Source organism: Chiloscyllium punctatum, chromosome 25 (assembly GCF_047496795.1).
Source record: "Chiloscyllium punctatum isolate Juve2018m chromosome 25, sChiPun1.3, whole genome shotgun sequence".
NCBI classification, from domain to species: domain Eukaryota; kingdom Metazoa; phylum Chordata; class Chondrichthyes; order Orectolobiformes; family Hemiscylliidae; genus Chiloscyllium; species Chiloscyllium punctatum.
In genome coordinates, this window is record NC_092763.1 from 13,601,592 (window position 1) to 13,614,596 (window position 13,005).

Below are 13,005 nucleotides of genomic sequence, written 5' to 3' on the forward strand. Positions count from 1 at the left end.
ATCAATACTTTGTGATCGAACTCTTTAACATTAATGAGAGGAACTTCCTACAATAGTTGCACACTTCAGTGACAGTTCTCCATTTGGGAATGAGAACTACATAATGGATTTTGGAGAGTCTTTTTTCTTCTTCTGAAAGAGGTGGTGGTTTTTTTTCAAGCCACTTCCTTTGGTTCTTTTCCAATCACAATGGGCGTATTGCAGAACGCAACCAGGCCTCTCTGATTTGCAAAGTAATTCTTTGAAGACTCCAGCATCTGCTGAGTCAAGTACAAAGACAGAGGGAGCAGTACCACAAATTGCCAAACCAGCAACCTCACCTCCATTATCAGCAACGTGATGGAAAGTTGTGCCATTGAGCAACATTTAGCAAAAGCTTGATCACTTAGGCACAGTCTGTGTTCTACTGAACTTAACTCCAGACATTATTACAACCTTTATTCAAACAAGGACAAAATTGCTCAATTCCAGAGGTAATGTGAGAGTGGAAAGCCTCTATATAAATATAGCATTTGACCACACATAGCATCAAGGATCCCCAATGAAACCAACGTCAATGGGAATCAACAAAAGTTCTCCACTATTTGCAGCCATACTTAACATAAAGGAAAATGGTTCTGTTGTCCGAACCCAGTTGACTTGGCTGCAGGAGGTCCTGAGGGTCACAGCTGAGGTCAAATCATCTTCAGCAGCCTAATCAATGACCTTCCATCCACCATAAGGTCAGCCAATGGTTGCACAATGCTCAGCAACGTTGACAACTCAGATAGTGAAGCTATACCCACCTGCATCCTACAAGAACTGGACAAAATTCAGCCTTTTTCTGATGAGTGGCACCCAAACTCCTGACAATGACCATCTTCAACAAAAGAGAATCTTTTCTTCTGAACGTCTGAATCCCCAACTATTGAGATATTGGAGGTTACCGTTGTCTAAGAGTTTAACAATGATAAATACTGGGACTACCAGATCTAGTCAGAAAGTGTGAATTCCAACAGATGAGCTCTGGACAGGCTTTGGGGAGTTAAAGTCAAGAATGTGATTGAATTCTCCCATTTGCCTCCATGAATGCAGCTCCTGCAATATTCAAACAATCTCCACACCAGGACCAAGCGGTCCTTGTACACAGTTTTAAACATTCTGATGCACTGCTGCGTTTACCATATCCAAGCTGCATTGCAGCAGCCAACCAAGTCATCTTCCATGCCACCTTCCAATCCTGGGATCCCTTACACTTCAAGGACATGGGATACATGTACATGAGAACACCACACGTTTTAAGTTCTCTTAGTCTCGTATCATCCTGACTTGAGATATGTCACTGTTCTTTCATTGGCACAAGGTGTAAAAACCTGGAACTTCTTTACAGACTGCATCATGCATGTACCAGGATCACACTAGTTCTAGAAAGAAGCTTGTGAAAGAATGTTTAAAACATTATAAAAGCATTACCCAGCTGTCAGAACAGCTGAGTTAATTGAGTTGAGTCAGTGCAGTCGCGTAGACTCTGGAGTTGTTCAGTATAATGTAAATACAATCTGTGAAGCTGCCTTTTCCAGGGCATCTGCAGAATGAGGGCTTCAGCATCATTAAGTACTGCTTCTAAATGTCTACTGGGAAAGTGATTAATGTGTTCCCTTTAGAACATATGGTGTTCGTCACCTGCTTGTAAGCACACTGATACTAATTCTGAGAGGAACCAGAGTCAAGTCGAATATTACTTGTTCTTTGACTACAACAGGCAATATTGTGGCAGCTGGTTGTTATTTGCTGCACAGATCTACGCAGGTCCCTAAAAACATTGCTTCTTTACACAATGCTTCTGACACAACCTTGTCTATGTTATCCTCCACCGAAACAATTTGTTAAGAATGTGTGAATTCCTACAAACTAAGTAAATATAATTTAACATCATCAAACTTTATTCAGTCACGTGAAATGGCCCTAGTGGATTGCACTAAATCAATGCTTGTGTTTGAACTCATGAAGTATAATTATTGCATTTTCAGTTAAGGCAGCAGCCCCTGCTGAGGTAAAATTGACATTATCAAGTGCAGATACCATTTCTATCCAATGGGAACCCCCAGCAGGAAAAATCAAGCCTCACTGCCTGAAATATGAGTTGCAGTTCCGTGGCAAAAGCTCTGACTGGGAGGTAGGCAATCTAATCACTTGAACAATTCACTTTAATCTTTGCACAGTTTGTCCTTGATTGCACAGCAAGTTACATATCCTGAGGCAGGGCTTCTCTTTGATTTGTGCACATGTTGAATGAGATCTGAGCACCTCACACCCTTCTGCTTTTTTTATGGTTGTGAATCTGATAACTTAATCTGCGTGTGACAGTTCCTCCATCTGCATTGCCAGCAGCCAATATTCTGCATCAACTTCCTCAACTATTAGAACAATGAAACAGAACTATTCAGCACATTTGGTCTAAACTAATGTTTGAGCATCACACCAACTTGATCCTACCTCACTCTCGCAATATATACACCTTTCTCACCCTAGCAATATATATTCCTTTCGCCCTAATGTGCTTAATAATGTTGTGGTTCGGTTCGCCGAGCTGGGAATTTGTGTTGCAGGTGTTTCGTCCCCTGTCTAGGTGACATCCTCAGTGCTTGGGAGCCTCCTGTGAAGCGCTTCTGTGATGTTTCCTCCGGCATTTATAGTGATTTGAATCTGCCGCTTCCGGTTGTCAGTTCCAGCTGTCCGTTACAGTGGCTGGTATATTGGGTCCAGGTCGATGTGCTTATTGATTGAATCTGTGGATGAGTGCCATGCCTCTAGGAATTCCCTGGCTGTTCTCTGTTTGGCTTGTCCTATAATAGTAGTGTTGTCCCAGTCGAATTCATGTTGCTTGTCATCTGAGTGTGTGGCTACTAAGGATAGCTGGTCGTGTTGTTTCGTAGCGAGTTGGTGTTCAAGGATGCGGATCATTAGCTGTCTTCCTGTTTGTCCTGTGCAGTGTTTTGTACAGTCCTTACATGGGACTTTGTACACTACTTTGGTTTTGCTCTTGCTGGGTATGGGTCCTTCGTCCTGGTGAGTTGTGGTCTGAGAGTGGCTGTTGGTTTGTGTGCTGGTATGAGTCCTAGTGGTTGCAGTAGTCTGGCTGTCAGTTCAGAAATGTTTTTGATGTATGGTAACGTGGCTAGTCCTTTGGGTTGTGGCATGTCCTCATTCCGTTGTCTTTCCCTTAGGCATCTGTTGATGAAATTGTGGGGTATCCGTTTTTGGCGAATACATTGTATAGGTGTTCTTCTTCCTCTTTTTGCATTTCTGGTGTACTGCAGTGTGTTGTGGCCCTTTTGAACAGTGTCTTGATGCAACTTCTTTTGTGTGTGTTGGGGTGGTTGCTTTCGTAGTTTAGGACTTGGTCTGTGGGTCAAACTCTGGGTCAGATATGTGGATGACACCTTTGTAATCATTAAAAACACAGAAATAGAGAACACACACTGGATCATCAACACCACACTCACAGGAATCCGATTCACTAGAGAGGAAGGAAAGGACAACCAACTCCCATTCCTATACGTGATGGTACAGAGAACACTGACCGGAGAATTCACCACAAAGGTTTACAGGAAAGCCACACACAGACCAAGTCCTAAACTCCAAAAGCAACCACCCCAACACACACAAAATAAGTTGCATCAAGACACTGTTCAAAAGGGCCACAACACACTGCAGTACACCAGAACTACAAAAAGAGGAAGAAGAACACCTATACAATGTATTCGCCAGGATGTTGCCTGGAATGGAGAGTAGGTCATACGAGGATAGGTTGAGAGTTCTCGGCCTTTTCTCGTTGGAACGGCGAAGGATGAGGGGTGACTTGATAGAGGTTTATAAGATGATCAGAGGAATAGATAGAGTAGACAGTCAGAAACTTTTTCCCCGGGTACAACAGAGTGTTACAAGGGGACATAAATTTAAGGTGAAGGGTGGAAGGTATAGGGGAGATGTCAGGGGTGGGTTCTTTACCCAGAGAGTCGTGGGGGCATGGAATGCGCTGCCCGTGGGAGTGGTAGAGTCAGAATCATTGGCGACCTTTAAGCGGCATTTGGATAGGTACATGGATGGGTGCTTAATCTAGGTTAGAAGTTCGGCACAACAACGAGCACCCGGGCTACAAATCTTCTCACAAACTTTGAAGTGCTTAATAATATCTGGTACTGTATCCTGGTTTGTGTGGCATTCTGTTGTAGAAGCAAAAATCTGACTTTGCATCTGCCTTGATTATTGTATTGCGAAGCTGTCTGGGCCAATAGTATCTCCACCTCCAACGTTGGCAAACGAACTAACGAAAGTTTCAAGCTGCAGATGCATTAAGCAGAAGCGTCAGTTCTGTTGTCTTTTCCCCTCAAGCAACTTCGCCCTGGGCAAAGCTGTCTCTTTGGATTTTACACATCTATCAATCCTAATGATTGATGTTTTGGGAAGGTTTGTGTTCTGTTTCAGTTCCACTTTTGTTTAAAGCTGGTTGACATAGCATTGATAGCTCATTATTTGATGTCTGAAATGGGAGTAGGTGATGGCTGGTTGTCTACATGCTGTATGTAGACTCCTAGGTATAAAATATAAACCAGATTAGCTTCAGCTATGGATGTCCTCAGAATATACTGAACTGGTTCACGTCTTACTTCTGAAAAGTGAGAATAACAGGAAGTAAACCATGAGGAAGGCAAAACCATCAAAGAAAAAGATTTACTACCTTTCCCCATTCTTGGACAACAATATGTCAAATATTCAGTTTCACCTTGGCTAGGTCTTTTTCCAATCTGGACACCAGCAAGGTCTCGTGGTGTCTTTGGTGTCATTCTCAAGATATCCGCCTCCTAATTTAACCCCATCATGTGCATCTTTTCATTTCTTCTTTCATCTTCTTTCAGAAGATTTACCCTATCACTAAGAATGTCCATTCCCCTTGCTCTGAAATCCCAATTGTGTTCATCCTTTCTACTGTTCTGAACGTGCTGCCAGTTTGAAAGTTATCACTGTTCAGTTTATTTGACACGGGCTGTTTGTTAGCAATCCAACAAATGTCACTTCTGCAAATCAATAAAGGGAAAAAGCCAGGCTGACTTTTCAATTGTAAATCCTTTGTCCGATGATGTAAATAGCAACAATTGTTGGAAAGGTTTTAAATTGCATTCTATAGTTTACATACTTGGAATATGTTTTAAAAGATTTCTTTGTCTCCAGGCTAAAGTCATTTCTGAGGGAGTTACCTCTACTACTTTGAATGTGACAACGAACACAATATACTGTGTCCATGTGAGAGCAGCTGTTAATATGTTCTGCGCTGATGATAGCTTTTGGAGTGATTGGAGCTCTGTTCATTGCTTAACAGGTATGTCCACAACAAGAAAATGTTGAGTTTTAGTGTAAGCAGCCTTTGTGCAATTCCGCGACAAAAACGTGACATTAAAATGAATGCAAATCTTTGCAAAATTTCCACTATTTGTTGTATATTTAGTTCATATCACAATGTATATTGCAGCTTCAACTTATCATGTCAAATTAAGTGTGTATTTCTTTACCTGAACATTCTCAGTTTGGACTGAATTATAAAAAGCATTATAAAATCATAAAAGTTAATTAAAAATAACTTCATTTGGGAGTGACTGCCTCAATGTAAACAGGGCAGATGGATTAAAATAGCTGGCAGTCAAGGCATTTGTTGTGGAATGTCAGGATTATAATGGTAAACCATTGATTATCATTCAGCAACCTAAATTATAATCAAACAAAAAAAATCTTAAGTTCCCAGACTCTGAAGGATCGGTCTGTAATCTTTCCATTACATAAAGAATTCCATTAGAAAATGGCCCTTCCATGCAATATGTGGAAAAGTCAATATTTCAAAATATATTTTTCTTCCTGTTCGTTCATTCATTGGTTATGGGTGTCGCTGGCTGGGCCAGCAATTGTTGCTCATCCCTCATTGCCCTTGAAAAGCTTGATGGCTTCCTTCTTGAACTACTGCAGTCCATGTAATGTACGCACTCCCACAGTGCTGTTAGGAAGTCCTAGGATATTGACCCAATAATACTGAAGGAACAATGATATATTTCCAAGTCAGGATGGCTTGGCGGGTAATTTGCAGATTGTAGTGTTCCTATGTATCTGCTGCTCTTGTCCTTCTAGGTGAAAATGGATTTAGAAGGTGCTGTTTAGGAAGCCTTTCTGAATTTCTGCAGTACATCTTCCAGAGGATACACCCTAACAGTGGATATGGTGTCAATCGATCAGCCTGCTTTGTCATAGAAATAAAGACAATTAGCCCTTTGACATGTAGTCATGACTGATCATTCAATTGATATCCTATTCCTGCTTTCTTCCCATAGGCTTTTAGCTCTAAGGACTATCAAACTCCTTCAAAACACTCAATGTTTTGGGCTCAATCACTTTCTGACAGAGAATCACACCCAAGGCACTGTTCAAAGAAACTTCTCCTCATCTCAGTCCTAAACACATCTGTGACCCCTAGTTCTGGACTGGGTGAAAGTGAGGACTGCAGATTCTGGAGATTAGATTTGAGAGTGTGGTCATGGAAAAGCACAGCAGGTCAGGCAGCATCCGAGGAGATGGAAAATTAACATTTTTGGCAGATTTCCTTCAAGCTACTGTGGTAGCTATGGTCTCACCCAGGCCCTGTACAATCACAGCAAGACCTCCCTGCTTCAGTATTTGAATCACCTCACTATGAAAGTCACTTACCACCTTCACTGCCTGCTGCACCTGCATGCAAGCTTTCAGCATCTGTGACAAGAAAGCAGAATTAATGATTCAGGTCCAGTGACCCTTCTCCAGAACATTGTACTTCCCCCATATCCAATTGAGATAGTAATCTGCCTTTGTGTTCTTTTTCCTAACAAAATGAATAACCTCCTGTTTATCCACATTATACTTCATCTGCCATGCATTTGCCCACTGACTCCACTTGTCTGAATTATATTGATGCATCGCTGCACCTTCCTCACTGTTCACCTTTCTGCCTTTGCACCAGTTTTGTGCTATCCTGGATTTTGCCAGGCTTCTTGAGTGTTGTTTGAGCTGCACTCATCCAGGCAGCTTGAGTGTATTCCAAGACACTACTGTCTTGACGATGGTGGACAGGCTTTGAGGATTTACAAGCAGTACTCCTAGCCTCTGAACTGCTCCTGTAACCGGTGTATTTATATGTCTCGTTTCATTGAGTTTCTGGTCAATGGTAACCTCCAAGATGTCAGTAGTGAGGGATTCATTGATGGTAACACCATTGAATATAACAGGCTGATGGATAGATTCACCTGTTAGTGATATTGATTGCCTGGCACTTGGCATGAATATTATACCCCACTTTTATCATCCTAAGCCTAGATATTGTCGGCGTCTTGTTGCATTTGCACGTGGACTGCTTCAGTATCTGAGGAGTCCAAATGGTGCTGAACATTATGCATCATCAACAAACATCTGACCTCTGAGGTTATGGAGGCAAGGTCATTGATGAAGCAGCTAAAGATGTTTGAGGACATTGCATTGAGAATGGCTGCATATATGTCCTGGAGCTGAGATGACTGATTTCCTATAATCACAACCATCTTCCTTTTGTGCTGGGTGTGACTTTAACCAGTAGAGGTTTCTACCCTGAATTAACATTGACTTGTCTTGTTTGGGATCCTTGGTGCAATCTTGGGGAAGAAAGATATCTCAGCCAAATATATCAAACTCCCAAACTAATGTGTGTTCACTGAATCAGTTTTGTATTTGTACAAAATTAAATCTTTCAAAAGATGTGAAAATCTTTTTATTGCTTTCTTTTACATCAACTTTGAATCAAAATGAAGGTGAAGAATTTTTTCCTAATAAATCATTTAGGTTGTGGAAAAAATATGTTAGCAACTGAGTTGTGACAGATTTTAATAAGAAAATTAAAGTTTCTCAGCACTGATAAGTGATTTAAAGAAGCTGCTAATGATTAGGTTTGTCATAATTCCAGTATTTATTGAAGTAGTCTTTGGAATTATCAAGTGATTTTGTCTGAAATATCAAATAGAGGTATAAAATGAAGTAATCAATAAAACATTACTGCCTTCAATTTATTCTTGATTAAACTAAACTGATTTCTGATCTCTACCTGCAGTACGTTCAGAAGGTGGAGACAATGTGACCATCCAACTTAATGTAGCAAAACTGGTTGTCCTCATAGCTTTAATGTCAATCACATTGATACTAACTCTGAGTACTATTTACTGCTGGATCAGATGGAAGAGGTATGAACATGTAATGTGATGGCAATATGGCCAGTTCCAATTATTTTAACATCAAATTAGACATGGTTTTTAAAGTAAAGTCAGACATCCTAACCTTTTGAAATATGTTGAATTCTACATGATATAACACGTAAATTAATATCATAAATATTATTACTCATTCTGGGTCCATTTAAAAGTTACTTCTGTTAAATATAAAATGTTGTACCTTTTGTCCTCTGCTTTGTTTTTACAAAGTGTGAAGGTACATAAAGATCTGTATCATGTTTTAGTCCAAAATGACTTCAATGTCTGATGTATATTATGTTTAACTCACTTCATATTGAGGTGCATTAGTAAATATTTACTTGATATTCTTTGTTTTATCTTGCTCTCACAGATTGATTGCAAAGAAGAAACTTAACAGGTTGCTCAATGACAACATCAAGGACATCAAAAAATGCATCCATATAGACTATTAAAATATTGCTCAAACTGACTGAGTACTGCTGAATTATGGTAGCTCCCAACTGCTGCATAGGAAATGTATAACGTTTTCAACTTGCATCTTAAGTTATTCAAGAACCTATAAAAATTCTATAATTCCTTAAATGTTTGTAGGCACATTATAGCAAGCGCTGACAAACTATTCCATTAAGCTAACCCTGCACATAATTATAACACACATTAGTGTAACTCCCATGGTATTGTTTATAAATGATGCAAAGTGTGGACTTCAGTTATGATGACATAACCATGCAAAGATAAAGGGAACATGGTCCAACAGTCCTGCCTGACATGTTGCCTCCATTATGGCAATATCAACTTCAAAGATTTGATCTGTTTATCCTATAATGCCTCCTTAAGGTCCACTCTTGTGAAGGTTGTCTAAATGGGTCACCTTTTATTTTCTAAATTTGTTCACAGGTGTGGGAGTTGTTGACAAGGCTAGCATTCATTGCCTATTCCTTAAGGTGATGGTAAGCTGCCTGTCTGAACTGCTGCAGTCCATGGGACATTGCAAGATTTTGACCCAATGATCGTGAAGGAACAGTAAGAAAATTTCCAAGTCAGAATGAAGCAGCTAGGAGGGCCATTGGCAGGTGAAGATGTTGCCACGTGCCAACTACCCTTTATTTTCTAGGAGATGGAGGTTGCTAGTTTGGAAAGTATTCCTGAAGAAGTCTTGATGAGTTGGTGCAAACATTGCTCTAGTGGTGGAGAAAGTGAATACTTCAAGTGATAGATAAGTTGCCTTTTTAAAACTCATTTAGAGGATATGGGCTTTGCTGACTGTATCAGTATTTATTGCTCATCTCTAGCTATCTTTGTGAGGGTGATGTGCCTTCTTGAATCATTGCCAACCATGTGGCATAGGTACACCTCTAATGCTGTTGGGGAGCGAGTTCCAGGATTTCTGAACCAGAGACAGTGAAGAAATAGTATATTATTTCCATTTTCAAGGGGGTGAGTGGCTTGGAGTTGAACTTGCAGATGCTGGTGTTCCCATGTAAATGCTGCCCTTGTCCTCCTTGGCTGTGATTGTGGGTTTGGAAGGTGCTGTCTAGGAAGTGTCATTGCGCTGCTGTGTTCTGAATGGTGTTAAGTTTTTTAACTATTGTCAGATCTCAACTCATTGAGGCAAATGGAGAGTATTCTGTCACGCACTGCTAACTTATCTAGTTATGTAATTGAATACTTTTGGAAGCTGAGTGCCAGATGTTATCATGAAACCAAATGACAGGATTTATTTTTGTGATGCTGTTTTTTAAAAGAATATGTAGGTAGGACTTTTTTTTATGTTTTATACAAAATAAGCTTTTTGAACATTGCTTTATATCAAGAAGGTTTTTAAATATGATTCTTCCTCATTGGCCAGGAGTCAGATACTCTGTTTTGTTTTCAACCATATAATGCAAAATGAGCATTTGTTTCATCGTTGAAAAACAATGTCCCTTTGTGTGCATAATGTCTGAAGACAACTAAATTCACCGTTCAGATAGTAATTTATAGCCCTGTGTTTTTAATTCATGACAAGCTTATTAAGGTCAAACAAAAGCCTTTGGTTCATTTAAGCTGTTACTTGAAAACACAAATGCATTGAATGTGAAATGTGACAAAATGGAAACGAGTTAGATGTGCTTTATTGTGGAGTTATTTGTGGTTTTTTTAAAAAAAGCCATCTGTAATTTTAAATGGCCATTTATCAAATACGTACATGATCCAAAAACACCAGATACTGTTTGTGTGACTGCATTATTGTCCTTTATTAATAAACTTCTGTAGGAAGCAAAATAACTAAAAAGCAAATGAAGTAGGTGAACAAGATAATTATTGGTTCCTGATTATGGTTTGTAGTCATTTGAAATTCAATCCTACTCCCCTGCTTCATGACACGGTGTGTCAAAAGTTTAGTTACTGAAAGTTTGTTGGAGCAATATTAGCAGCAAAACTTCCAGGAGATTTCCTATTCCATCTCCTTGAAAAGTTAACAGGCACAAAACTGTTCTGAATGTCTTTCTGTCAGAGGCAATGATGCTCACGTCTCTGAGAACTGTCCAAGTTGCTTCACCTGAAACCAAATTCAATTGTTATAGTATTAAATGATAAAATGCAAAGCCATTTGTACAAAGCCAAGTCCCAAAACAAAATGTAATGAAGTTAATGGTGCTTTTAAAGTGGAAGAATGTTAAATAGGATAGCAGAAGAATTCTGCATTCCTCCTCCACGTGTCTTGGAAGCTACCAACAGTTAGAGCAGACTATAGTCTGCTATCATATTCAAACCATTTAAAATACTTTGTAAAACAGTTTTCCAGTGAAAACGTGAAGCTTTACTAATGTAAATCTGACAGTGTAAAGTTGTACCTTTTGATATCTTATGTATTTGCCATTAAAATGTAAAGGAAACTTTCAAATAAAATTTATTTCTTCAATGCATTGGCTACTTGGATTAAGTTTGGGTTATATCTTTGAGTTCCATTATGTGAAATGTATTTCACAAGAATGCTATTTTTCATTAGGTTTTTGTTCTGGATTCAGGAAGTGGAAAAGGAGGCAATTTCCTAATTTTCAATTCTCAAAATGGGGTCACAGTTTTGGTTGGGGGGGGTGTAGTTTAGGAAGCACTTCATAAATGCATCAAAACTATTTGTCTCATCTGTTTGTTGTAGGCAATGTCATGAGCTAAGTCTGGAAAAACTCAGGAGATAAGGCTGCATCTGTGGAGAGAAAGCAGAATTAGTGTTTTGGGTCCAATAAGCCTTCTTCAGGTTTTGCATTTTGGAAAATTAAATTAAGGTCAGAGTTTCATGGTGAACGGTAGGACCTTAAAGGGGTGTACTGGAACAGAATAATTTTGGATTTCAGGTGCACTGTTCTCTGAAAGTGGAGTCACAGACAGGGCAGTGAAGACGGCTTTTAGCACACAAGCCTTTAAATCGGTCAGGGCCTTGAGTATAGAAGTTAGGAAGTTATGTTGCAGTTATACAAGACGTTGGTGAGGCTGTATTTAGAGTACATAGAATTATCCGAACGAGATGGGCAGGGAGCTTTTTTGGATAATTGATTGATTATTCGAACTATCTGATTGTAAACAAGCGGTAATTTGAGTGTCGGTTATCCAGTAATGTGTGCCATAATGCCGGTTAACTGATAACTGAATGCTGAGTTGCCTAATGCAGTTTTTAATGGGACCCTGAGACCTTGTTCGGATAATCAATGTTGTACTGTATTGTGTTCAGTTTTGGTCACCGTGTTAAATGAAGGATGTTATTAACCTGGATAAGACCCAGGGAGAGAGTGCAGAAGAAATTTACAAGGATGTTGCCAGGATAGAGGGTCTGAATTATAGGGAGAGGTTGGACAAGCTAGGACCTAGCTCTTTCGAGCGCAGGAGAAAGAGAGGAACTTTTTATAGAAGCGTATATGATCATGAGAGGCATGGATAGGGTGAATGCACTTCGTCTTCTTCCCAGGGTTGGGGATTCGAGAACTTGGGGGCATCAGTTTAAGGTTAGAGTGGAAAGAATAAAAGGGAATCTGAGGAGCAGCTTTTTTTTAAAACACAGAGGATGGTACGCATATAGAATGAGCTGCCAGCAGAAGTGGTTGATGTGTGTACATTAATGACATTTAAAAGGCATTTGGACAAATACATAGATAGGAAAAGGATTAGAAGGATATGGGCCAAGTGCAGGGAAATAGGGTTGGCGTGGATGGACATTTGGTCGGTATGAACCAATTTGGGCCAAAAAGGGCCTGTCTCTGTAAGACTCTGACTCTAATAATTCTGAAGAATACAATTCAATTGTACAATACGATACAATTCAAAACAACATAGGAACAGGCCCTTCGGCCCACTAAGCCTGCGCTGATTCTTAACCCTTAAGACATTAGCTCTGCTTTCTTTGCACTGATGCTGTCTGATCTGCTGCATTTTTCCAGCAATTTCAGATACTTGTTTCTGATTTCCAGCAACTGCAGTTTCTTTTTAATCTGAGAAGTCTCTGTATTTTCACATTTTGTGAAGCACAGAGCAGACTGCACACCATTCTATCTGCTTAAGTAATGTTTGTTTTTCAGCTTCGCCATTTTACTTAATGTTTGGAATGATTTTCAACTGTAAAAACCTGATAAATCTAGATCTGTCCAAAGATTCCTTTTATTCTCTGCTTTCATCTTTTCTTTGATATACAAGGTTGATTCGGTTTTGATTTAACACCCAGATTGATGTGCCAGGAGTTGAGAATAGTTCTTGAGAA

At 39.6% G+C, this 13,005-nt stretch overlaps 1 protein-coding gene across 2 annotated transcripts in view; it reads left to right on the top strand.

The window, feature by feature from the left end:
- The window catches only part of LOC140495705 (interleukin-13 receptor subunit alpha-2-like), a 30,136-nt gene extending 18,956 nt beyond the window's left edge, over window positions 1-11,180 (top strand). For both annotated transcript variants that reach the window (XM_072594708.1, XM_072594709.1), the window contains exons 7-10: window positions 2,010-2,155; window positions 5,212-5,359; window positions 8,135-8,264; window positions 8,644-11,180. In XM_072594708.1, coding sequence (XP_072450809.1) covers window positions 2,010-2,155; window positions 5,212-5,359; window positions 8,135-8,264; window positions 8,644-8,725 — 506 coding nt within the window. In that variant the 3' untranslated portion in view covers window positions 8,726-11,180. The remainder of the gene's footprint in view (window positions 1-2,009; window positions 2,156-5,211; window positions 5,360-8,134; window positions 8,265-8,643) is intronic.
- Window positions 11,181-13,005: the final 1,825 nt, after the last annotated feature.